Here is a 27,749-nt window from a genome sequence, read left to right on the forward strand (position 1 = left end):
GCCCTTTTAAAAAGAAAAGGCCCTATTAGACACTTTTATTATCCTTTTGACTTTGACCATGGAGAGTTGATGTCACAAGCACTCTCCCCATTTTCATTTGTCATGCCTCACTCCACAGAACTAAAACACAGCTCCTTCAGCACATTTTGCCCTTGCTGTGAGGGGCAACGTGGAAACCTGATCTTCTTGCACAAGCCAGGTAAACTACTTTATGGCCCCAAAGAGCAACATGTGGGTGGTTAGCAGGTTAGAGGCTTGAATAGCGGATACCCAGAGGCACCTTGAAAGAAAGACCCACTCTTCTACTTCTGAAAAATCCCGCCATTGCAAATCCTCCAGAGCCAAATGCAAGGGAAAGTCTACAACACTTAAGTGCCTCAGGGGGATTGGCCCTACATCCCTTAGTATCCCAGTGCTGGAACATGGGGAAGACTACAGTTGCTACATCTTGAAGTAGCAAGTCTACTAGAGAAGTCTAGTTTCCTCTCTCTATTGAATCACCTTCCAGCCTGTGAGGAATTGACTTTACTATCCTGGTGAGCTGGAACCAGGTTAATATGGGGACCTCCTACATCCTGCGGTGCATCAGAGAAGGGGTGACACAAACTAGAAAGAGGCAGAGAGGAAGCACCAGCTGTGACACGTCCATAAGAAAATGATGGCTCTCTAAGTCCTTGACAGGGATTCTGGGAACTGGATGGGTAGGGAACCCATGAGTACAGGGTAGTCAGTGGGCTTGATGGGCAAAGAAGATATGCGAGCAATTCTACCAGTGTAAGTGCTCTGTTCAAACCGTAGGTAGGTAGTTCAAATACACCCAGAGGTATCTCAGAAGAAAGAGCTGGCAGATGAATTTGAAAGGCTCATGAGCACAGTTCTCCTGAGACTCGCATAGGGAGGGTGACCACAGGTTGCAGTCCACTGGGCTGCTACTGTGGTCGATCCACAGAGAGATTCTGGAAGCTAATGGGGCTCCTGCAGATGAAGGTGAGCACTGAAGGGCACTAGTTAAAGCTATCAGAATAGATTAACAGAGAAGACTGTGCTGAGATCAAGAAGAGAAGAGCTTACACTGGAAGCTAGTAAGGGAAGCCCTTGGGAATGACAGAGAAGAGATTGTCAGAGGAGTCGGGGGGCACTAAAAGCCTGTCAGCCAGAGGAAATTGTTGCTGCGGTTGTTGTTGTTGTTGTTGTTGTTTTTCTTCCTCTCCCTGCAGGCTTCACCTTCAGGTATAGAATATCCAGCATGCATTAACTTTTGATGTTTCAAAAGCATTAATAGAAGGTATGTTCGTCCGGGTAGACTAGAGAAACAAATTCATAGACACTCATGTGTGTAAGAGAGAAATGTATGTCAAAGAGAAATTGCATATTAAGAAAACACCCCAGCCCAGTCCAGATCAGGTTCATAAGTCTGAGATTAGCCCATATGTCGGATACCAATCTCTAAAGTCCTCTTCGGGCTCACAAAACCCATGCAATGACGCCGAATGCAGGAAGATCACAGGCCAGTGGGTGGACAGTCTGATGGATCCAGTGGCAGTATACGCATCTCAGCGCTGGCAGGGGTCTCCACATGGCTCCTCTAGCTCCAGGGCACTAGCATAACTCCATGTGTCTTGTTGGCAGGAATGTCTTGCTGGGAGTGAGCCTGTGTCCCACTTCCAGTGAGCTATTTATTTCCTTACCGCCTCCAAATGAGATCATCAAGCTGTGACCTGATTGACAGGCTAAACTCCACTCTTTCCCTCTTAATAGTCTCACATTGACAACAGGTTATGTAACTACCACAGAAGGCGAACGTGGCAGTGTTCTACAAGAACCTCCTCGGTAGATCCCACTGAGTACTGAGGAGCTCATATGCACTGCCACCACTTTGGTCACTTTGTTCTGCGATGGCTTGCATGCTGCTGCCATGTTGGATTTTAATACCAGTGGGGTCACCCCCAGTGGACAGGTTTCAAGAAGCTATCCGGCCAGTACCACAAAACTCAAAGCTGAACTCACAGCCATCAAGTCCATTCTGACTCATTGCAACCCTCTGGACAGAGTAGAGCTCTGCCTGCCGGTTACCAAACCTGCAGGTGTTTATGTAGCAGTGGGGCCTGGAGAGCTACATCTCATCATTGGCCATAGAAACTGCTCCACATCACAAGAGAACAGTGATCCGAGGCGAGAAGATTCACCCCCAGGGTGGAAGTCACTACCCGTGACCACAACCGAGGGCTCAAACATCCCCCTACGCATGAAGGTGGCGCAGCACTAAGCAATGCTTCCTTTTGTTGTTGGTGGGGTTTCTGTGGGGTAAAGGCCAACTGATGGCAACAATTCATAGCAACAGCCAGGTGCCAAGTATTTTTACAGGCCCCGGTGATAGAGCCGTGAGCCCAGGGACTCTGCCCTAGGGACTCTACCCTCGTCGTGAACCTGCAGCGTGGCAGGGCAGAAAGGCACTAAGCAACGGAGGGCATCCTTGGCTTCATTGTGCTTCGCAGGTACTGCCTTGTTTACAGATCAGCAGCCCTGCGTCAAGCGTGTGTGTCGGTACCATGTTCCCAACAGTGTGTGTTCACTTTGTGTCTCTGTCACATCGTGGCACTCCCTGCAGTCCTTCATCCATTCTCATGAGGATGGTGCTTATTTCACAGACTGCAGTGCAGGCATGGGAAACCAAAAAAGTCCCGGTGTGCCTCACTTTACTGCACAATTGGCTTCACTGCGGCATTCTGAAACTAACCCCGTAGTAACTCCCAGGTATACCTGTGTACACAACAGCTAAAAGTCTTAGGGGTCTTGATGGGTCCCAGGAAGAAGCGTGAAGTCCCTACAGGTGTCTGACGCCAATACTCTTACACAGACTCACTGTCATCGAGTTGCTTCTAATGAATCGAATCGTGTGCCTTCCTTGCGGGAAGGAGCCGGAGGACAAGAATCCGAGGAGCGGGAACTGCATGTGGGCAGCCTCCTCCATGGTGGCGTTTTTTTCTGGGGCATATGGTAAAGTGAATCATTCAAAACTTACTTGAGATCCTTTCCTAGGAAGTAACCCAGTTCCTATAGATTCAATTTCACAATTTAATTGTGTTACAGAGTCAATAACTTGAAAATTGTGCTTGAAGGTTAATTATGTTTTGCAAAACAAATTATAGTTTCATTCATTTCTGAGCTTAAAAGAACTCAGCCTCAAAACTCTTTAAGGTCCTAAGAACCTGTGACTTTCTGGTGCTAGATTTTCATTTTTAAATCATTTGACTGGGGGCTTGTACAACTCTTACCATATTCCATGCATGCATCCATTGTGTCAAGCACATTGATACATTTGTTGTCATTATCATTCTCAAAACATTTGCTTTCTACTTGAGCCCTTGCTATCAGCTCCTCATTTTGTCCCCTCCCTCCATGCCACCCCTCTCTCATGAACTTTAGATAATTTATCAATTATTATTTGGTCATATCTTACACCGTCCTACATATCCCTTCACCCACTTTTCTGTTGTTCATCCACCAGGGAGGAGGTTAAGTGTAGATCCTCGTGATCAGTTCCCCTTTTCTACCCCACCTTCCCTTCACCCTCCTAGTATCACCACTCTCACCACTTGTCCTGAAGGGATCATCTGTCCTGGATTGCCTGTAATACCAGTCCCTATCTATCAGTGTATATCCCCTGATCTAGCTGAATTATAAGGTAGAATTGGGATCATGATAGTGGGGGTGGGGTGGGGGTGGTGGTATTTAAGAACTTGAGGAAAGTTGTATGTTTCATCGTTGCTACATCACACCCTGACTGGCTCATCTCCTCCCTGAGACCCTTCTGTAAGGAATGCCCAGTTGCCTAAAGATGGGCTTTGGGTCCCCAATCTGCACCCCACCTCATTCACAATGATTTGATTTTTTTGTTCTTTGATGTCTGATACCTGATTCCTTCAGCACCTTGTGATCACACAGGCTGGTGTGCTTCTTCCATGTGGGCTTTGTTGCTTCTGAGCTAGATGGCCACTTGTTTACCTTCAAGCCTTTAAGACCCCAGACACTATATCTTTTGATAGCCGAGCACCATCAGCTTTCTTTACCACATTTGCTTATGCACCCATTTGGCTTCAGCGATCATGTTGGGAATGTGAGCATCATGGAATGCCAGTTTAATAGAACAAAGTGTTCTTGCATTGAGGGAGTACTTCAGTGGAGGCCGAATGTCCATCTGCTACCTTAATACTAACCCTATACATATGTGCACATAGATCTATTTCCCCATCATCATATATAAATAGATTTGCATATGTACATGCCTGTATTTAGACCTCTATAAATACAGAGGTATTTGCCTCCTAGTTCTTTCCTCTATTTCCTTGTACTTTGCTCTTGTCCCACTATCATGCTCAGCCTGCATTTGGATTTCAGTAATTCCTCTCAGGGCCTTTGATCAAGCCCTACCAGTCCTCCTACACCCTCCTCACCACTGATTTTGCATCACTGTTGTTCCCTTGTCCCTGGGTTTGTTAACACCAGTTTCTTTCTCCCACCTCCCCCTCTCCCAGGTTCCCCCAAAACCGTCCATCCCATTGTTTTCTTCTCCAGATGGTTTATCCAGCCTATCTTATCTAGATAGACCTGCAGAGATAATAATATGCACAAAAAACAATATAGAGCAAAAGAAAATAACAATAAAAACAAAACAATGACACATACATTCCCCCCAAAAAAGCCTGTAAATAGTTCAAAATCTGTTTGTTGACCTTTAGGGGTGTTTTCCAGTCAAGTCTGATGGAGTGCCATGCCCTGGCCCCACAGTCTATTGTTGGTATCTCCTCAGGACTTCCTTGCTCTGCTCCCTTTGCTGTTCTGTTGCATGCCCTTAGTGTTTTCCTCAGTGTGGTGGGGTCAGATCAGATACAATTCCGACACTGAGTCTCCAGTGTTGTCCCCTGTAAGGTAATGGGTCAGTAAGAGACATTGTGTCTCGGAGTGGGGCTGGCCATATGGTCCTCTCTGTGCATTGGCTATTCTGAGCAGGGATATCGCCCTGAGGGCCTGGTGGACCAGGATGTGCTTCATTCTCTCTTCCTCCCGCTTCATCTGCTCCAGTGTGCTCTGATCAGACATGTCCCTCTCCCTGAGCTGCAGCTTCAGTGCTGTCCTCTGAAGTAAATTCTTCCAGGGGGAGTGGTGGCTGTGCATGTAGTTGGGAATGGGACTGCCCTTCAGACCTCTCTACTGGTTCCCTATTTTCTAAAGAACAAAATTGAACTCTGTGTACCATGTACCGCAAGATCAGTATTGGAGAGGGATGGGAACACAGACTCAAGGGACTCATTCTCTGCCATCACACGGTGACCCTGCAGGACTGTCCCTGTGAGTTTCCATCTCACCTCAGCTGAGTGGCTACGTTTAGAACTGCTGACCTTGTAGTTAGCAGCCCAACCTGTAACCACCTCCAGCCTCAAGGGAAGGATGAACTATTTGATCCAAAAAGAGTATGTTTAATATTCGTTTTAAAAACAGACCAGTTGTCACGGAGTCAAGTCCTGTTCACAGTTCCCGGTAGGGTTTGAGTGGTCGTGGCCTTTGACTAGAGCTCCTCTCTCAAAACCTCCCACCTTGCAGGCCTCTGTTTAAGCAGCTGAGCAATTAAACCATTTATCCCACCCAAGGACTCCCTTTAAAAACACATGAGCGCCAAAACAGACAAGGGGAGACATTCATAAGAAGGTTTGTCTTAAACCAGGGGGAAAAAGCAACCAAAAATCTTGTTTTTCTTTCTTGGCTGCAAGGCACCAGTGTTGACTGAGGGAAGTACAGGAAGGTGTGTGTGTGTGTGTGTGTGTGTGTGTGTGTGTGTGTGTGTGTGTTTTCACATGTGCACACATCCCCAATGCATCCATTGTCATATAAGTTTACCTAGGATTAAGTTAAACATTCGATTCCCAACCCAAAACATTTGCATAAGCAAAATCTTCAAATTTTTAGTAATAGTGCTATGTGTGTGCATTTACACAGCATATTTGTTTTGAAGCTGTCAGGGGGCCTGGGACAGACAAGATTTAAAAGTACTCATCTTCGTTTGCAATGTCTCCATGTTTCCAAAATTAACTTCAACAAAAGTGTCTTATCCTTGGAAAGACCAGCAATGCTGCAAATTAAGAACTCACACACACAAAGTACGTCTTTATAGGCAAACATTCTTAGGCTAACAGGCTATTAAAAGCAAGAGAGCCTTGTAAAACTGGGAGGTATGATAAGTAAGTATTACAGGCCTTGAACTTGCCATTTCATGTTGAGGAGGAGTCTTATAAAGGTAGAAACCCAAGAACCATGAGCCCAGTTAGATCTTACTTTCCAGTGGAACCTGGAGATACCGGGCACGGGCACACCAGCAGCTGGTTCCCCTTTAGGAAACCAGGGAGGAAAACTAAGGATTCCTTTCAGGGCCTCTCTTTCATCTCGCCTTCCCCCGAGCTCCTTGATCAATCCCTAGACACGATTCCAAGTGGATTAGGATGATTTCTGGCTGTTCATGAAGCTAGTCACTAGTGACTTTTCTACATCTTCCTAAAAGCTGCCGGGTATAGCCAAGGAAGTGAAAAGACATCTCCAGGTGTGTGTTTGGTAAGAAAAGGCTACTGGGACCCGCTAGAAACACTTCACTTGGTGGGAAATGCCAGGCCAGCTCTTGCACCTCTGAATAGTCCATGAAAACCCTGAAGATAGATACTCTGGGATCCTGAGTGATCTCAGAGCTCATTAAAAAGCCAGGCTATTTTAATTAAGCAGCAAATGCCTTAAATAATGGACTATTTTTTTAAGAAACTTGGCCAGTTCTTAAAAGCATGAGAGAAGGCATCATTTTGTCCCCCTCCACTGATGTCACTCGAAGTTGACAGAAATGAGCGCTGACTTTGTCTTTGTTTATACCACTTGCTGTTCGCGTTAGCCAGAGCAGTGTCTGCAGTGAGTTCAAAGGCAGCTAGTGGCAAAGGAAAATATTACTTCAATCTTAAATCCCTATCACTTCAGTCCTCCTGTCACGTAAGAGCTGGATCCAACTTCACGTCAGCATCAGCTATCAGCAAGAAGCTGGCAGCCAAGTAGAATGGCTTCCCTTCTCTCTCAATCATCATCCCTTTCACCCGGCCGACAAAGGAGTTCGCCTCTTAGGCCCAGACTTTGAACTTCATTCTTTCTCGTGAGCCATCATCCATAGCCAGTCACCCAGTAATCAATGATTATATTTAGGCTTTGACACTTCCCACCCTGTTAGTTACTCATCTTGGACAGTCTCCCCAGCCCCATCATTCTGAAAGACAGAGGCTCTGACCGGTGCTAGACCCTTAGATGGAACAAATAATTAAGTACTTGACTTCTAACGGGAAAGGGGAGGTTCTAGTCTACCCAGACAGAGGCACCTTGGAAGTCAGGTCTTGGGATCAAATTTCTGAGAAATTAGCCACTAACAATGCTACGGAGAACAACTCTATTCACACATGCGTGACATCTTCATGAGAACAGCTCTATTCTCACATTTGTGGCATCTTCATGAGTCGAGTTGATGCCGAAGTAGCTGGGGTTGTTTGTCTCTGGTATTTTTTTGGAGGCGGGGATGTCAAGACCAAGTGGACCAGTGAGGCCACCCATGCGGATTATTTCATGGGATTGCTCTAGCTCTTTGGGGGGCAAATGTCTCTTATGTCAGACCTTCCCCAGAGTGGCAAACCCTTAAAAACAATGGTGATCTGAGACTCACTGCCCCTTGCCTATTTGTGATGAAAGTGTTAAGAAGAGGAGAAGACGGCAGACAGAAGCAGAAGCACAATGAATAGTCTTCTATCTTGGCTAGCTGGGTACTATCAGAGTCTGCCCTATACTTTCCAAGAAATCATGTGACGTCACCAGCAGAGCGATGTTACCAGAAGACTCAATTCCCGGCCGTTCCAGATAAGAGGGAGAACTGTGATTGCAAGGATCTTGAGTTTGTGATTAAGAGGGCTTCTCCCGACCACCCACCAGCAACAGGCAATTAAAAGGGGGGTCAGCTGCTAAACGGGGTGCAGTTTTGTAACCACCACCAGCGTCAGCCACCTAAAAGCAGTCCTCTGGGCATCTCCCCCTTCGCGGCCCTGGGTTTGCACATTACTGCTTTTCTAGAACCAGCCCCAATGCAGCAAAACGTGGCCCTTGGCCAGGGCCAGGGAACCCTGGTGGGAGATACCGGAAACAGAACCACCTTTCATTGTCTATTTCCCTCTCCACTTGTGGTTTGCTATGCTACCCTGTTTTCATGGCAACACTAAGCCATTTTGTTCACACATAAGGTCAAGCTCAGGGATCCCCAGTAACAGCCCTCCCTAGTGGGGGACTCAGACCTTCAGGAGTGATTGCGACCTTAGGAATCTGCCATAAAGGATTACATACGGTGATATTGGGGCTTAGGAGTATCGGTGGTGTAGGTCCTTGTCTTTTGTTGGGGTTCGCTGTAGTCTAGCAGGCCCGATGCACAATGGAAGGACACGCTGATCCTGAGCCAACCCCCATGGTCAGTTCCAGATAGAACCATAGTGGTGCATAGCATTTGGGGTGGCTGATTTTTAGAGATACAGCTTAAGAACGTTCTTTGTAGTTCATCTTCACCTAGAAATTCTGCTTTTAGAATTAAACCCAGGCCTTCCGCATCAAACTAAAAACCTCACTGCCATCAAGTCAGTCCTGATTCATAGTGACCATATAGGAAAGGGTAGCATTTCCCTGTTAGTGTCCACAATTGGAACTCTTTACAGGAGTAGAAAGCCTCATCTTTTTCTCACAGAGAGGCTGGTGGTATCAATGTGCTGACCTTGCAGTTAGCAACCCATCTCAGAACCACTACACCGCCAGGGCTCGCCTATGTGGGAGTCAAGGATTCTTAGAAACTCAAAAACCTGCCTGAGGAATTGCCTGAGAGGGCCCCATTCACCAACTACCTGGTGTCTGGTGGACTATTGGGACAGTTGGTATGATATACAGAACAGGATCCTTCTGGCTCCATCCTCAAAATGTCTGGAGCCTCCTGCAGGCCTTTCATGTGCTCCAAGACAGCATACTGGACTTCTGTGAACCAGGTCCCCTTCGTGGCCATCGTGATGTGAATCTGATTTTACCTGTCATTCATGTTGAGAGAGGAGACAGTGTTGTTATTAGGTGCCTTTAAGTCCGTTCCACCCCATAGTGACCATAGGTACCACCGAACTAAATTCCACCTGGTCCTACACTGTGCTCATAATTATTCCTATTGTTGAAGCCACTGTGACAGTCTATATTGGTGAAGGCCATCTGTTTCTCTGCCCCCCCCCCACTTTACCGAGCATGATGTCCCTCTCCAGGAACTGGTGTCTCCTGACAATATGTCCAATAAGATGAAGTCTCCCATTTCTTCCAAGACAGATCCATGTGTCCTTTGAACAGTCCATGGTGATTTTAATATTCTTCACTAGCACCACAATCCAAACGCATCATTTGTTCTTCATTCTTCCTTATTCAATGTCCCAACTTTCACATGCATGTGAGGCAATGGAAGAGACCATGGCTTGGGTCAAGTGCACGTTAGTCTTCCAAGTAGCATCCTCTTGCTTTTCAATACACTAATGAGGTCTTGTGCAGCATATTTATCTAATGCAAGACGTCTTTTGACCTCTTAACTTGATTATGGATCCAAGTAAGACAAAATCCTTGATAACATCAAATTTTTCTCCATTTATCATGAGGCTGCCTCTTGGTCCAGTTGGGAGGATTTTGATCTTCATTACATTGAGTTGTAACTCCTACTGCAGGCTGCAGCCCTTGCTCTTCATCAGCAAGTGCTTCAAATCCTCCTCACTTTTAGCAAGCAAGGTTGTGTCATCTGCATATCTCATGTTGTTAATAAGCCTTCCTCCAATCCTGATGCCACAAGTATTCTTTATATAGTCCAGTTTCTCTGATTATTTGCTCGGCATACAGATTGAATAATTATGGTGAAGGGACACAACGGTTATACACAGCTTTCCTGACTCCAAACCATACAGTATTGCCTTGATGGAAAGAATACACAGATTCGCTGTACAGAAAAGGATTGGTAGACATCCCACCATTTCAGGAGGTAGCTTATGAGCAAGAACCAGTGGTGCTGAAGAAAAAGTTAAAGCGGCTCTGAAAGCATTAGCCCAAAACAAGGCTTTATGAATTGATAGAATCCCAAAGTTTCAATAAGCCGATGGAAGTACTGAAAGCACTCACTTGCCTATTCCAAGAAATTTGGAAGACCTGACAGAATGCGCAAACTATAGAACAATATCATTGATATCACATGTGAGTAAAATTTTGCTGAAGATCATCTAACAACAGTTTCAGCAGTGCACTGACAGGTAGTTTCCCAAGGTTCAGGCCAGTTTCAGGAGAGGATATGGAACAGTGTCATTGCTGATGCCAGATCTTGGCTGAAAGCAGAGAATCCCAGAAAGATGTTTACTTACGTATTGTTGATTACGCCAAGGCATGTGTGTGAATCATAGCTATGGACAGCCTTGAGAAGAATGGGAATTCCAGACCACTTCATTGTGCTCGTTTGGAACTCATACACAGACTAAGAGGTAATTGTGTGGAGAGAACAAGGCAGGCAGTAAGAGCGGGTGTATTCAGCCCATTTCCTCCCAGATGTTGCCTTGATCAGACTAGATTGTGAAACTGATGGGGCAACAAAGAAAAATCCTTTAGAGAGTAAGATTGTGTGCATTTGTTTAAAACTTTATCGGGGACACCACACATTCCCAGCATCTCAAGATAAATCCATCAGACACACTCCATTGCTGCCAGCACAAGGCATACATTGAATATTACAGAAGCCATCTAATAATAAAAAATAATTGAATCAGTCCCCTGAATCACTGGCTCAGCCAACTCTGACAATTAGCCGCCACTCACCAATTATGATTCTGGCTCTGCTTTCCATAGGACTGGTCTTGGGGTGGAGTGGGGGTGGGGGAGTTTCCATGCATAGGATTCTAAATACTAGACTAGTATGGCTTCAAACTGCTGACCTTGTGGTTAGGAGCCCAGTTCTTAACCACGATGCCACCAGGGCTCCACACCTGGCCCTCCCCCTCGCACTGCCATTGGGTCAGTGCTGACTCATTGTGACCCCCGGTGGGTTTCACAAACTGTGACTGTTCATGGCAGTAGAGAGTCCCGTCTTTCTCCCTTGGAGCTGGTGGTGGTTTTGAACTGCCAACTATGTGGATCAAGGCCAAGCATGTAACTGCACTACCAGAGCTGCTAAGTCAGTCATTTTGATGCATTAAAAGATAGAATCCTCCAGAATTGGGGTCAGAAGCCCCACTCTATCATTTTATATTTGGAGAAACAGGACTCTCTTGGCAATAATGTAAAGTTTGCTTCCCTAAATAGTGTGTAAGCATCATGATGATGAGAGAGAAGTCAGAAGACACACGCCACATGAAACAGTAGTTTCACAGTAATATGGGGTGGGCGGTGGGGGTGTGGGAAGAGAGGCAGTCGTTCTATGTTGAAACCAGTACATTATAGAATAGGATTCAAGAAGTCACCCTAATGTTTAAGAACAGACAAAGAGTCAGTGTCTGCCTCCCCAGACAGCTCTGGGCTTATTGTTCACTTTCTGGGGAGAGGGGACATGTCTGGGGAGGGCATGTTGGGCAGAGAGGGTGCACATTTGGAAAGGGCCATAAATAAGGAATTTCAGCTTTATAAGAACAGCTCCTTTGTTGGGGCTGGTATATGGATCCTGTTATTCTTCGATGTTTTTGTTTCCCTGTTGTCTTGGCAGCTTGTTTTTCTATCATCAGGTTTTCAAACCAGGTTTCCGTGGTCATCCAGCAGATGACCTATTTGAACCTTCTATGTTCTCCACGGGGCCACCCTTAGGTTCCTGTGATGACTCTAGTCCTGCCCTCTGCTCGACAGGGTCTGCCTTGGGGCCCAGTCACCTCCTGTGACCTTGGCCTGACAGAGGAGTGGTGTCAGGGAGTCAGACAATGATGTGAAGAGACAGAGGAAGGGCTTCGGTTTCCCTTCTAGATGGTTCTTATAAGAGTTCTTGTCCTTGGCTCTGATGCCTGTGAACCCTGAATTCCTGACCATCATATCAATTCTGACTCAGAGTGACCCTAATGGACGGGGTAGTACTGTCCCTGTGAGTTTCCAAGACTGTTACTCTTTACAGGAAAGAGAGCCTTCTCCTTCTGTGGAGCAGCTGGGTGGTTTTGAACTGCTAACCTTGCAGTTAGCAGCCAAACACATAGCCCACTATACCACCAGGGCTCCTGGAACCCTGTGAGGCAGGCTGAAAATTATCAAAAAGAAATCCCAATAACGAAAATGAGACTTACTGCTGTGGACACTCACTTTGTAGGGGATAGCACCACACAAAAAATGTTTTGGAATGAGAATGATCTCAGCCAATGAAAACCGAGCTCCTTTAAATCCAATCTGAGCCAGGGCAGAGCCCCGTGGGAGATCTAGTGGGTCCCAAATTGTCCACTGACTGGCGTCACCTGCAAAGCTACTGCTTAAGGCTCCACCCCTAGAGATGGTGGGTTTGAGGCTCTGTCTAGACCTTGAAAGCTTTATGTGACTCTCCTATTGATTGTCCTGTGCCGGAGCCCCTGTTATAGCCTCTTGCTACTCTTAGGTGTGGTCCCCTGACCAGCAACATTAGCGTCACCTGGGACTTGGTAGAACTAGGCAATTTCCTGCTCGCCACAGACTTAGAGAGACACGGAATCTGTGTTGTGACAGGGTAATTTGTATGTTTATTGCCGTTCCCAAACTGCTACGCCGACACCCACCACCACCATCTCTGTGGTTGCATCAGTTCTGATTTGTAGCCGCCCTCTCTGACAGAGTGGAACCCCTACATAGGGTCTGTGGGACTTTAAATCTTTATTGGAGCAAACACTCATCTTTCTCCTAGGGAGTGGCTGTTGGGTTTGAACTGCCTACTTTGGGATTAGCAGCCTAACCCTTAACCCCTAGATGTCACCAAGGCTCTTGCTTGTGAAAAGTCGGAGCCATTGAAAACCCCAGGATGGGCAAATCTGCTCTGACACACATGAAGTAAGTGATTGTGGAAAAGATATAAGCTTGTGCATACAAGGTACAAGAAAGTGCATAAAAGAACTAGAATTACATACAGAAAATGATCCCTAAACTTCCCAACTACCATCAACACCCCTAAAATAAGGTCAGCAAATCTGTTAACTAATCTTTAATAACATATTTCTTCCCAAAGGAGGCCTGGTGCCACTGTCAAGCACTGCACCGCTAACTGCAGATATGTGCAGCAGACCCCTCCATGCAGAACCTACGAGCTCACACATAAACTCACAGGCAGTAATCAGAGCCTGAAATGATACTAGATGATCCTTTCAAAAGATAAAGTCATGAAAATATCAAATGAAACTTATTAAAGGTTTTATTCATTTAATTATCTAAGGAAGGAACCAGCAAGATGTGTAGATGTAGACCCATTAAATAGGCATTTGGGAAGCTAGGTATTTATAGAAAATGTAATAAAGAAATGTTAGAATAAGTTGATAGTTATAACCACACAACTGATTAGTACCCTAATTAATAAACCCTAATCCTTAAGGACAAAATTTCTATGTCCTCTGGACAGAATTATGTGTAATTTCACCAAGTCTTAGAGTAGAACAAAGAATATTTCTCTAGATAATTCTGTGGGGGTATGGGATTTGCTAGCATGGCACTCACCTTTCTACCTTATTTACAGATTTAGGATAAGTTTTTGTTTTTGTAGCACTGGTGAAATAATGACTCATTTCACTTTACACACACACACAAATTCTAATTTTACATGATGCTGCCAGCAGCCCCGTTGAGGCACAAAGGGCAGGGATGAGCTATTTTTCAGATCAGGATACTGAGTTAGCCCCTTTTTTTTCATTTCCCCATTGTCGATTCATCTTCATCGCGATCCTCTGTTACTCCCGGTGACTCTGTCCCCACGAAGACTTCTGCTGGGGTCCTTGTTCAATTGATCTTTGCCTTCAGGAGGGAGGAAGCCGAGAAGGGGTGCCCTCTGCTCCTTGCACCCCAGGGGCTCTCAGAGTGATCACATTCTTTTCAATCCCTGACAGGAATCACGTCCAAGGCCACAGCAGGTAAAACACCTCCTGTTAACCTGAGCCAAAGAAAATTGTCACAACGTGTTTTGTCCCCCCCACAGGAAAAAGGACCAAACAGATGCTGCATTCCAAGAAACCACTTTTTAAGTGATGGTTCTTTTTTTAAATATCTCTAGTCTCAGTTACTGAGACCCAGTACATTCTTTCAACAGCGACAGAGCCACATGAGAGAAACCCACTGTTTATAAACAAGCCATCGCATATTAAACACTGATTCAGACTGGTGTTCTCTCCCCCTCGTCCATTAACAGTGCCGTGTTTCTGACTGGATCTGTGTGGGCCCGGGTGACCGGCACGTGGCAGACAAAGGCTATTGATCGGGGCAGACAGTGTGGCCTCGAATGTATTTCTTCCCCCTGCAAAGGCCATTTCTTTTTCTCTCCCATGGATTTCTGTCACCATGGAAACCATCCAACAACCAGGACTAGAGACTAGGGCGGCCAGCTCTCTACTTCCTGAACCTGCATCTGCCCTGACAGCATGGCCCCACAAGGCCAGAAGTCCCTAAGCATCACTTATCTGACGACATCTGCCTTTCCCTGGGCTTGTATGATATTGTCATGTCGGTGTGCTTCAGGTGATGGACAGCAGATCCCTTTGAGGACTAGGAATAGCCAGAGTCTCTCACTAAGTGGGTGGTTCAGTGTGGAACACAAGTAGGGTTAGAAAGGAACACCTGCTTTTGTTTTATATTTTCTTCTTTTTGAAACAAAGGAGAGACATTCCGAGGTTGAAAAAATACTTCAGGGAGAGCTAAGCCAGGTGTCTCTGTTTTCATCAGATGATGCAGCAGGTCCTCAGTGCTTACTAAGGACCACGTGTTTTCTGTGCGCCCTCTCTTACAGCCTGCACCATAGCTCAGGAGTCTAGATTCTTATTATCCCCATGAAACAGGTAAGGAGACTGAGACTCCATGAAAACAGTCCATTCTCCCAAGCTGTCTAGAGCCAGGTAGCATGGCGTGCTACTGTGCATGGGCTTGCCATAAGTCAGGGCCAGCACGCTGGCAGCAAGCAGAATCAGGAGAACGCAGGGCTGTGGTACTACAGAGCTTGGGTCTCAGTTTGGAAAAAGCCTCCTGTTCTCAGCCTCACTTCTCACTGCTGGTCCACATCGGCACTCTGAAGCCTCAGAGAGGACCTTCCGAATTCAATGCCCACCAGGGTGATTTCATCATATAACCCCTTTCTTCCCAGACTACTAACCACAGGGTGTGGTATCTCACTGAACAGACTTAGACGGCGTTGATGCAGGCCAGTTTTCCAGAGTCGCAGCTTGGGCTGGGAGAGAGACAAATGGCCCTGGGTTGTACAGCTCGTAAATGCCAGAATGGCCCCGCTGGGTCAGGCCCACTCTGCTGAATGGGACTGCCTCCAGCACTCTTCTATTTCGAAACCAGACTCTGGGCCAGCAGACAGAATTACAGCTACACTCACCGGGCTAAACATCTGGATGAATCCCCTGTTCAGGGCAGCAATGTTGCAGCCTGCTGGGTGTCTTCCAAGCTAGCGAGCGTTTCCGCAGAGCTTTTCTGGTTCAAGACCTCCCTGTCTGTGGGCCTACGTAAGCCAGTCTGACAGTGAAATCTTGCAGTGATACAACTGTGAAATCTGATTCATCAGTTACGTTGTGCTTGTTGGTGGTCCCTGCACCAGCTCCAACTTCTGGTGGGACCCAGTTAGCAACCAAAGCAGTGGCGCCCAGGCCAGGGTCATCCACGCTGGGCTGGCTTGTGACAGTCCATCATTGAGGTTATTGTTCGATTCCCTCTCACCAAGTGTCTCCCTCACCCTCGACCTCACCAAACATGGCCTCTTGACCAAGCCTGTGTTCTGTTAGGGTCCCAGGGTTTTCATGGGCTGGTTTGCAGAGGTCAGTCAGCAGCCCTTTGTACTTTGGTTGTCTTTTTCTAGAAGCTCTGCGGAAACCTGTCCACCTGGGTGACTCTGCTTCCATTTAAATGCTCTTGATGCAGCATCCAACATTGCAGAACCACCCAAAACTCTGATGGACCCGGGGTGGGCATGCATCCCCCTCCCCCGATAGCCTGAAGTTACTGAAAACTGAAATATGAGGGGGTCACTGCATTTCCACTGCTAGAATGCCAAAGGTCAAGAAAAAGAAGTAGAAGTTTTAGCACGTTTATTTACCATTGGCTTAAATGAGCAAAGATCTGCCTCCTCGTGAAAGCGCCCTGCTAAGAATGAGTGGATGGTAAGCATCGCCTGGATGTGCACTGTTGGCAGGAATCTGGCACGCGTGTGAGCAGGATGCTCTCAAAGTGCAAGGGAGCTTCAAAAAAGTGGCGGGACCACGGACTGAAAAGATCATGGAATTTTCCTACAGATGTTTTGCAGCTTGAAATATTATGGTAGTCTGTTAGATAGCAAACTCATTGTCGTTGAACTGATTCTAATTCATGTGTCAGAGTGGAGCTGTGCTCTACACAACTTTCAGTGGCCAAGACTTTAGAAAATAAACTACCAGACTTTTAAGCACCTTAACCACTCAGACCATTCAGGTCTCTTGGCATGTTAGAGATGTGAAATTAATTATTAAATAGATCAATGAAATAAGCAGTTTATCCATTTACTATTTGACTGAGTCCTCGTTCTGATTATCTATAGACATCTTTGTATCTGTGTATCGATTGTGTGCTTGCTTATGTACCAAGTCATCTCCACTGCTAACCCTAGGGGAACATTGTTTCCTAACCCGCAGGTCCATATGCCCCTAATCTTGATTTATCAACATGATTAGGTACCAAAGACCAGATCATTATGCAAAAATTGGTGTTATGTGAAAATAGAGAATGACCACATCCTGTCACAAAATGGAGGGTGATCACATCAAAATGGAGGATGACCACATCCTATCACAAAATGGAGGATGACTACCTGATGTAACTGCCAAATCACATCACTACATAACTGCCAAACCACTGACAATCCTGGCTCAATCAAGTTGGCACACAACCTTCAGCACAACAAGCAAAGTGACTCTTGCTTCACACCTCAGCCAGCGTTGGCTGTTGTCAGATGGACATAATCGGTGTGCAAAATAGACCCCTGTGGTAGATTGATTTTACTGTGGGGATGACTGCTTAGCATCAATTAATGAGGTAGTTGGTAGGTGAAGAGTGACTGTAAAACCCACCTCGCTGATTCTCCAATGTTCCTGAAATAGAAATCTCTGGAGAATTTGGGGAAAATGCAGATTCTGGCTCAAAAGGCTTGGGAGCCTGAAGCTGTGCGTTCCTGGGTGATACCACTGATTTGAAGCCATGGTTGAGCACGTGGGTCTAAACACAGCAGCAGCAGCAGCCACTGAACCTCGGTTACCTCTGTGGCCTGGAACCAGTAATGAAACCTGCCCGGTGCATGCTTCTCCTTATAAAGGAAAACCAGATTTTGAATGTCCTGTGACTGCCAGTATTTTCGCAAATATTTCATGTATGCTTCAAGCTACAAACATGTGGCAGAATAACCATTTGTCTGTGCCTGTCGCTTTGGTTTAATCACACCCTATCGTTGAGTTCAGAAATGTGGGACCCCAGCAGAAGTGTCCATTGGAGTGGCAGCTGGACCCAATGCCGGTGGGCGGGGGAGGGCCGGTGCTGCTGGGGAAGCAGGCCTGGAGAGTGTTTCCCTGCAACGTGGTGTGTTCGGATAGCACTGGAGATACAGCAGAGACCTCGCTGCGGTTTTATTGGGAAGAGCCCCACCCTTCCACGCTCGCCTGCCCATGGCCGAATTCCCAGTGTGTCTGCCCCGTTCCTGGTAAACAGTCAGTGATGGCTTACTCATCTCAAGTCCTTTGAACCCCACACAATCCCTTTGCTGGCATGCCAAGTCTTCCAGAGGTCAAGCAGTCCCATCCAAGATGTTGAGAAGGAAAACACCCTCTTTTCTGTCTCTTTTTCCAGATGTCCTTGGGCCAGCAACAGTCAGCAAGAGCAGTGCCTTGTCTCAGATGCAAACAGACGTGCTCCGGCTTCGAGCCACATTCATGGAGGTAACAGACTTGCTAGGAGGGGGATCTGCTTGCTTTGGGGCTTTGGCTGTCCTTCTGGGAACCCTGCTGGTCTTCTTCTGCTGGGGCTGTCCGTGGTGCAGAGTGCGAGCTCTCTGCTTCTCTCTAGCTCAGTCTCATTTGTGCAAAAACAGAATGAAACCCTTGTTGCCACGGAGTTGACTCCTACTCATTAGACCCCATGTGTTCCAGCGGGGTCTCCTTCCTTTTTGTCTTTACTCTTTACAAAGCAGCTGGTCTCCCTTCCACAGTACGCACGGCACCAACCTAGCGGTTTATCAATAAAACGTGTGTGCCAAGCAGGGCCTAATTGAGAAACAAGAAAAAACATCTTTGGGGTGCAAAGCTGAAGGAAGTTGTTGAAGGACACCATCCAGTCAATTCCAATTCATAGCGAGCCTCTAAGACAGAGAAGACCTGCCCCGTGGAGTCGATGAGACTTTAATCTTTACCAGAGCAGAGCAGCGGGTCTTGGAATAGCTATGGGCTTTGAACTCCAGACCATTTGTTTAGCCGCTGAGCCTTGTGCCACCAGGAGCCCGTAGAACAGCGGTTCTCAACCTGTGGGTCACGACCCCTTTGAGAGTCGAACGACCTTTTCACGGTAGTGAAATGACAGTGATGAAGTAGCCAGGAAAATAATTTTATGGTTGCGAAGTCACCACAACATGAGGAACTACATGAAAGGGTCATGGCATGAGGAAGGTTGAGAACACTACCATAGAAGGAACTGATTCATTCCCCACTGCCGGAGAGCCCTGGCCAACTCATAGCAACCCTGAAAAGGGTTTCCGAGACCAGATCTTTACAGCAGAGACTGCCTCATCTCTCCCAGAGAGCAGCTGGTAGATTTGAACCATGGACCTTGTTGTTGGGAGTCCAACAAATAAGTGGGATCAAACTTGCGGCTGCCACCTTCAACCCAGCCATGCTGCCCAGGAGAATGTGGGCACTGGTTGTTGGTGTCTCGTGTGTCTCAGTCTGTCTGCCCTAAGGTTTTCTACATGGGGTTGATCGCTCCCCACTGCACCAGAAACCCCAAAGAGACCCCGAAAGAGCAATTGAAATCCTGTGTACATGGTACTTACTTACTAACCAGAATCTAGAACTTACCTCTAACTAAGGTTTATAGAGTTTTCCTTTTTAATTCACTGAGACTCTTGACACCCAAGGAAATGCTACCACCTTGCATAAGTCCAGGGCACCACAACCTGGGGACCTGGTCTCTGGAACCCTGGGAGAGAGACTGAGCTCTGGAGAACGTGATCATCACCAAGGAGCTCCTGTCTCCGTAGACAGAGCTTCACCTGCGGCACTCACTCAGGGGGGACAGCATTTGGGAGGTGTTTTTTTCAGACATGCTGACTTCCATTGTGAAGTGGCAGGGCTAAGTCATAGTTTGATTCCACGTGTATTTACCATATTTATACTGAACTGAACTCAACTTTTTATATTTAAATCCGGGGGGAAAACACAGGTATGACATATCGGTTTCCTTATTTTGCAAATTAGGAAATTGAGGGTGGGTAATGCGGAAATGGCTACTTGATGGCAGGATTCTAACTCAGGTTGGCATGCTGCCCCATCTCATGCTATTGACTGTCCTGTAAGACTGTGGACTCTGCGCGTAGGTCCGTGGGTAATACAAAGAGTTAATGCACTCAGCTGCTCACCCAAAGGCCGGTGGGTCAACGCCACCCGGAGACACCTTGGAAGAAAGGCCTGGTGATCTGCTTCCCCAGCACCCACCCCTGAAACTTAGGGAGCACAGTGCTGCTGGACACACGGGCCACCGTGCATCGGACTGGACCCTGCAGCAGCTGGCATGGGATGAGCTTTCAAAGTACAAGGCCTCCCCTTGACTCCATTCTCTGGCAGTCCCAACTTCAAAAGAGCTCACAAAACGCTTCTGCATGCAAAGGGCCTTCAAGACCAGCCAACCTAAGCTGCCCCCCCCTCTGTCAGCTAAAGCACTCCCCGACAGGGAACTTTCCACGCTTCTAATCATGGCCCAGAGAGCTCGTTCTGGCCCGGGAGGAACGTCAGCTTCCTTTTCACCTCAACTTCTTGGTCTTGGAGCTCTCGCAGAGAGCCCTGGGGCCTCTCCAGCTCTTTGAAGGCTGCCAGGAGTCTCCTTTCGGGTGGCGGGGCAGAGAAGAGGTTCTCTAAACAGACCCCTAGTCAGTCAGTAGTGATCTCCCTTTTCCCCAGGACCACAGGCTGTTTTCTGGCATCAGAAAGCACTTCGTAAAAACACTCCGTGTGGCTTTGCGGTTGTCTAGGGCAGGAGGGCCGTTCTCCTCCTCAGACCAGAAGTTTCTCTGCTTTGGTTTTTTTGTTTGGTTGTTTGGGGTATCTTTTTGGGGGGGGGGCAATTTTTTTGTTTGGTTGTTTGGGTTTTTTGGGGGGGGGTGTTTTTTAGAAATCATTTTATTGGGGGCTCTTACAGCCCTTATCACAATCCATACATGCATCCATTGTGTCAAGCACATTTGTACATTTGTTCCCATCTTCCTTTTCAAAACATTTTCTTTCTACTTGAGCCCTTGGTATCAGCTCCTCTATTTTGCCTCCCTGCCCCACCCTCCTACCCTGCTGACCCTTTAATACATTATAAATTATTATTATTTTCCTACCTTACACCGTCCACTGTTTCCCTTCACCCAGGTTTCTGTTGTTCATTCCCCTTGGGGTTCGGGGGAGGCATTGTTATACAAAGCTCACTGAAATTGGTTCCCTCCACCGTCCCCATTTTTAATCCCACCCTTGCCTTGGTAGCTGACCAGTGATTTGGATGTCCGGTGAATTTGTCTTTCGGAAATATGGATTATAGCTGGCAGAGCCTGTATCTGAAGTGTCCTCCCTGGTTTGATCAACCCTACCAGGGGCCTGGAGTATCTAGTGGGGGACATGGAATGGCTGTAAGACGGCAGGCTGACACGCTGCTGGATCTCATGCTTTAATCGTCTGTAAGCCTGGGGCCAGCAGTGATGGTGGTAGGCAACTGACCATAGAGTTGGCAGTTTGAGTCTTCCCAGAAGTGCCTTGGGAGAAAGGCTGGGCGATTTGAAAAATCAGCCCTTGGGAACCTACGGAGCATAGCCCTCCTCTGACACACATGGGGTCTCCACGAAGTCCAAATGCTGCACACGCTGCCAGAGTCCGTTCTGGCTCCTCGCTAGGTCTCCTGTGGTTTTCGAGGGCCAATCTACAGAAAATCAATCTGAGCTGTTTCTGTTACTGAAAGGGGCCCTTCAGAGACACTCAGATGGTAGGGTAGCACCATTTTGGCTCTGGAACTTGATGAAAAGTGCACATAGCATGATCCCACCCCCCATCTGTCCATCAGACTAACTAGGCTTGGCTCAGGCATCTCTCCACTTAAGTTCCCAGGAGATTGTAATGAACAGCAAAGTTTATAAAGCCAGGAGTTGACCTAGGCCAGTAAAGGGCCTGAGAGTAAAAGAACTAGGCTTTGCACCCCCTACAGTCTTCATTGCAACTCCGACCGCAGCCCTGAAAGGACACAGTATAGTGTCGTTGTTGTTCGACGCGGCCAAGTCCCTTTCAACCCACAGAAAACTAGTGGAACACAGCGGAACAGCCCCATAGGGTGTCCCAGGCCATCATCTTTACAGTAGCAGAAAATTCGGGGCGTGGGGTAGGGGGGTGTTAGTCTGGGTTAACTAAATCAAATTCATAGACGTGCCTATGTGTATAAATAAGAACGAGGTTTGTATACAAGAGCAATTGAATATTGAGAAAACATCCTAGCCCAGTCCAGAGCAAGTCCATAAGTCCTATATTAGCCCATATGTTAGATATCAATCTATAAAGTCTTCTTCAGACTCGCAAAACACATGGAATGACGCCAAATGCAGGAAGATCCCAGGCCAGTGGGTGGGAAGTCTTGTGGATCCAGTGGTGGTGTAAGCATCTCAGCACTGGCAGGGGGCTCCACATGACTTCTCTGGCTTGCAGGCTCTGGCGGCCATCATCCTGTCTCCATGTGGCTTGTCAATGAGGATGTCTTGTAGGGACTGAGCAGAGAGAGAGTGTGTCTCCGGCCTCCAAGGAGGAATGCAGGAGTTCCCAGAATCCTCAGGAGGAGGCCATGTCCACACAGAGGCCTCATTGGCTATATCAATGAACAGCGAATGAGGCTGACACCATTTCCAGGAACATCTCCCATTGATTGAAGTCTGTTTTAAAATGGTTTGAGTCCCCAACATCGGGTATAACATCCTAGAAGCATACAGTCACCAAAGGTCTGTAGGGCAGCCTCCTCTTCCTATTCCATGTTTGACCTGTATTTGAAAGGTCAGGGAATCAGATGGATTAGGCCAGGATTCCTCCCTCCATCCTTCCACACTTGGCTTTCCTTCATTTCCTTCCCCTTTCCCGACCGGCTTCCACGGTGCTGCTCTCACACCTACATGCAAACCAGTGGCTCCATCACGTGTCTCCTTAGCCAAGTGTTTACTCTTCATCAGCTGGGGCCAGAAAACCCAAATCACTATAAGCGAGTGTCTTTAAAGATCAGGCTTGGTGGCCAGTTTTAGAGGGCAGACGTCCCAGTGAGGGCACTGGTTTTCGGAGGGAGTCATTCAGGGTCTAGAGCCCCCGGTTGCTTGTCATCTGTCTTACCTCTTAGGTGTATGTCCGCGTCTTTTCTGGTCCAGGCGTCAATCAGGTTTTGGTTACACCTTGCACGGTGATGGGTCCTCATGAACATAGCAAAAGAAATCCTCTCTTTCCAAACAGTATCACATCCACAGGTACAAAAACAACCCAAAAACTCAGTGCCATCAAGTTGATTCCAACTCATAGGGCCCTACGGGAAAGGGTAGAATTGCCTGTTGGGTTTCCAAGGCTACAGACCTTCATGGGAGCAGAGAACTTCCTCTGTCTCCCATGAAGCACCTGATTGGACAAAACCTTTCAGTTTGTAGCCCAACACGTAACCCACGATGCCGCCAGGCCTTCTGTCCCCAGGTACAAGGACCAGGAATCCACATAGGTTAAGGGGACATAGTTCAGTCTATAATGTGTGGCCCCTGAACAAGGAGACAGTTCTCATTGTAGAAAATGCCAGCCAGTCGATTTTGACTCAGAGGAATCCAAGAGGACAGAGTGGAACTGCCTCTGTGGGTTTCTGTGCTTGTCAGACTGTACAGGAGCAGGCTGGTGGGTTCAACCCGCATACCTGGAAGTTAGCCGCCCGCAGCATACCCCTCCACACCACACCACCAGGCCCTTCCGCACAGTCAACAACCCATTTGATGAGAGCAAAAAGAATTGGCTTTGCATTTTTGCCCTTAGACGCTCCTTTTGAATGCCAGAAACATCATCTGTTTCTGCATTCCTCAAATTGCAACCGGGTGGTTGTGAACCGAGACCCTAAGCTTCTCTTTGCTCTGAGAAACATCCGGTTATGGAAGGCAAGACACGGCCTACACTGAAGACCTGTTTGCACCGCCGTTAGCCAAGGGCTGTCCGCATTCTTGTCCGTGCACTGCCGGGGAAACCCTGGGGAGCAGCTGGAGGAGGTGACGCCACGTGCTTCTCCCCTGAGTTCCCAAGACCAGGTGGTTCTCTCTCTCCCCACCCTGACTCAACTCTTCAAGAGCTGCAGTGGGGTCCCCTCTTTACATGTTGTTGCTAGTTTCTATTGAGCAGCCTCCAACTCAGGCTGACCTGGAGACATACCAGTCCGGTGTCATTGTCACGAGTATCGGTTTGTGTGAGCCATTGTTGTGGCTAGCGTGTTGACCCACTCATTGAGGGTTTTCCTCATGTTCGTTGGCCCTCTACCAAGCATGATGACCACTTTCTCGTCTTTCCAGATGACATGTCTGCAGTAAGCAAGTGGAAGGCTCAACCTCCACTCTCCCAAGGAGCAATCTGTACTCTAAGACGTCCTTTGGCTGAGTTTTGGAAGGAGATCACCAGAACTTTTTCCCTAGTCTATTTTAATAGAAACTTCGTCGAAACCTGTCCGCCATGAGTCTCTCTGCTAGCATTTGAAATCCCATTGCTGTCGCTTTCAGAGTCAGCGTAATATGCTAGCCGCCACAGCATGACAAACCGGCAGGTGGTAGTCTCTTCCCATAGGACAGGATTTCTCAACCTTAACATGGTTGCTAGAACTTGAACTGTTCAATCCTGTGTTTCCAGGGTTTCCCTGTCCTTTGTAGGATGTGTTGCGGCATCCCTGATCTCTACACAGAATTCAGTAGCAGTCCTCCCCACCCCGCTGCCACCACACCCTGCCCCACCACAACCCCCAGTGGTGGATGTCAAAAATGTCTAAAAACATTGACTAATGTTACCTGGAAGGCAGCATTGACCTCCGTTGAGAACCGCTAATGTGGATGACCAAGCCATGCGCCAGTAACCCCACAGTCAATATTTGTGGTCAACAGCGGAACTCATCAATCTCCCCCCAGGCAGAAGAGACAGCAAGGCTTCCTTGGTGGCTGGGAAGTGGTTGTCTAACTGGTAGTGAAGTCTTCATCACCTAGGCCTTCCCATCCCTGCAGCCAATCTTAACAACTTGGCTCCCTTGGACCATGTAAGCATATAAGACCCAGCCCAGCACACCCAGAGCGGCAGGCCAGAAGGACAGAGCAGCAGATTCTTCCACTCTGTATCACTGGATCTCCAAACATGAGAAGCGTGATAGAGAGCAGCTAGACACAACTGTTTTAAATATCATTGCCAAGGAGACGCATTAGACTCTCAAGTGAACTTGAACCTTCCCAGGATGATTCCTTTTCTCCCAGCTTCATGGTCGTGCCTCACCCAGCGAGCATCAATCTCGCAGCAGCCCAAGGACCTTTCTACGAATATCATGTAAGGCCTGGGTTCGGTCCAAGGTGTCTTGAGGAAACTTTCCAGTTTGTTTTTTTTGCGAGTTCTGGTGTGTGTGCTAACATAATTTCTAAAGTTGTCAAGTTTCTAGGCTCATGAATCTTGGAAGGTAATTTGAATAATTCTGTAGAGCGGCTATCAGCCAACTTTTCCTGGAAAGGCCAGATAGTAAACATTTTATCTCTATGAGTCTGGGGGATCCTGTTCGTCCCACTCAACTCAACAAACGTTAGTGAGGAAGGAGCTTGCTACAGAATGCACATGAATGAGCATCTCTGGGCTTTCCCACAACTGTCTTTCTCAAAGCAGACTATGGGCTGGACGTAGTCCATGGACGGTGCAAGCATGCTACCCTCTTCTTCAGCCGAGGTCAAGTTTTCTAACCCACACACAGTGAGGAATGTCCATCAGTCATCTCCCAAAGGCAGTTCCCAGTCCCAGCACATTTCTGTCTCTCTTATTCTGCTTTGCTGCTAACTCTGTGTTTGCCTTCAGAAGAATGAATGCGCCTTGCTCTGCCGCTCATTTCCAGAGGTTGCGCTCACCTGCCCCACCTCTCCCCCTAGGAAAAGATGCAAGTCCTGCAAGTGCAGTCAAGATGACCACTGCCTAAGTTCTGACCTGGACGACGACCGGAAAATTGGCCGTTTGCTGATGGACTCCAAGTACTCCACCCTCACAGCTCGAGTGAAAGGTGGGGACGGCATCCGGATCTACAAGAGGAACAGAATGATCATGACCAACCCCATTGCCACGGGGAAAGATCCCACCTTTGACACCATCACCTATGAGTGGGCGCCCCCAGGAGTCACCCAGAAACTGGTAAGACAGCATCCATCTAACCAAGTGGCTTTTCTCATGTCTTCGTGAAGATGAGCCTTCTGGGGGTTGCTAAATTCCCCAGGTGAGGTAGGGAGAGGACAAGGTACCGACATGGGTAGGAGTCACTGGTCTCAGCTGTGTTTCTGCCTCACTGAACTTGGGGCTAGGGGAGCTAGCAGACAGGAGGCTTTGGTGATGGCCCAAATGTCAACATTATGACAGGTAATCCCTGGGTGTCTGTGCTTTCAAAAATCTTACACTTTTTGGCCAAGAGTACATTTCAGTAGTCCCTGCCCCACGTCTCTCTAGTGCTCTCAACAGCCTTTTTGTGAAGCCCAGGGCAGGTTTCACAAGGTCATAGCCAAGTCTTGTGCCATTTTGGCCCATCCATCCCATGCAGTTTTGACCTCTATAAATAGTGTGTCTGGGTGGACTAGAGAAACAAATCCAGGGACACTCATATGTGTATAAGAAAGAGCTTTATATCAAGAGGATATTATTTATCAAGAAAACATCCCAGCGCAGTCCAATTCAAGTCCATAAGTCCGATACTAGTCCGTAAGTCCCTCTGCAGACACACAAAGCCACCTGCAATGATGCAGAATGCAGGAACATCACCGCTCGCTGGACATAAAGTCCCATGAATCCAATGGTGGTGACACTGGCAGCTCTCCGAGCGACTCGATATCAGGAAGGTAAAGGGAAAGAGAGGTGGGAGATTCCCGGGACCCTCCTTAGGAGAAGGTCACACCTATAAGGAGACACCATCAGGCTGTGACCTGGTTGGCAGACTAGATTCCACCCCTACGCTTCAAGTTAACACAAAATTATGTGACTACCACAGGACTGGCCAAAGTGAACCCACCTTCGCTTTCTTTTGCCCCTTTGGTTAGTCAGAATCCACCCCCTCTTTTGACCCTTTCATAATTTCCCTTCCTCTGGCAGTCAGTGGGGGTGAGGAGCAAGCGAGATGGTCATGAGTCAAGACCCCAATGAGCAGCCTACCTGAACACTGCAGAAGGGAAATGGAAGGCCGGAATGCTTAGCTACTTCCTCAGGTGGGCACAGAATCAGTCCATCAAATGCTCAATCTTGAGCCTGAGCCCGCATTCCCTGACACTCAGGGCTCTGTCCACCACTCTTGGCCATCGGAAACCACCCCTGGGCTAGCAGTTAGTTCTTTGCAAACATGCCAAGATAGACTCGGTGTCTGTACTCTGTGCCCACAAGGCCAGGAGGTGTCCTCAGACAGTGGCTCTCTCCCCGCAGACGCTAAGGCAGAACCAGCAATAAGGCATTCCCAGTCACGGCAACCACTCACCCACCCATTGTTGTTGCGTCAGTGCCAACTAGTGGCAACTCCATGCAAGGGTTTCAATGACCAAAGTTTCCGATCCCGATGGCTTCTCTTCTAGAGATCTTCCAGCTGATTCTGTGTGGCTATCGAGACATGCCAAGGGTGAAAGCAAAAGACGGACCTTGGATTTGATTACCCAAGTGTCCCGGGACTTGTGCCTACAGTGGTGGCTCTCCAAGACCTGGGCCAGGGCTCCTTTAGTAAGGGCTTGTAGGTCAGCGGGCGACATCTGATTGGTGCTCTCAGCCGAAGGACCAATCTGCCGCACATCCCCAATCACGAAGAGCGTCTCAAAGATGACATTTTGCCCACATGCAGGACATTCGTGGGGTGTCTGGTTTTGCCTTCTGGCGTCCAAAGGTTGGGTCGAGGACATGCGGGCCACCTCTGCGCATGACTGGTGGCCACATCTGGTTTTAATTGATTCTGTCACCCCAGGTCCTTGGTTTTCTTTACTGGCTCGGTTAACCACCGAGGGA

The 27,749-nt window shown here is 47.7% G+C and overlaps 1 protein-coding gene across 1 annotated transcript in view; it reads left to right on the forward strand.

The window, feature by feature from the left end:
* The window catches only part of LMCD1 (LIM and cysteine rich domains 1), a 72,699-nt gene that overhangs the window by 16,444 nt on the left and 28,506 nt on the right, over positions 1 to 27,749 (forward strand). Inside the window, exons 2-3 of the mRNA XM_075552328.1 lie at positions 18,112 to 18,200; positions 25,658 to 25,913. Coding sequence (XP_075408443.1) covers positions 18,112 to 18,200; positions 25,658 to 25,913 — 345 coding nt within the window. The remainder of the gene's footprint in view (positions 1 to 18,111; positions 18,201 to 25,657; positions 25,914 to 27,749) is intronic.

The sequence above is a fragment of the Tenrec ecaudatus genome, chromosome 6 (genome assembly GCF_050624435.1).
Source record: "Tenrec ecaudatus isolate mTenEca1 chromosome 6, mTenEca1.hap1, whole genome shotgun sequence".
Lineage (NCBI taxonomy): Eukaryota > Metazoa > Chordata > Mammalia > Afrosoricida > Tenrecidae > Tenrec > Tenrec ecaudatus.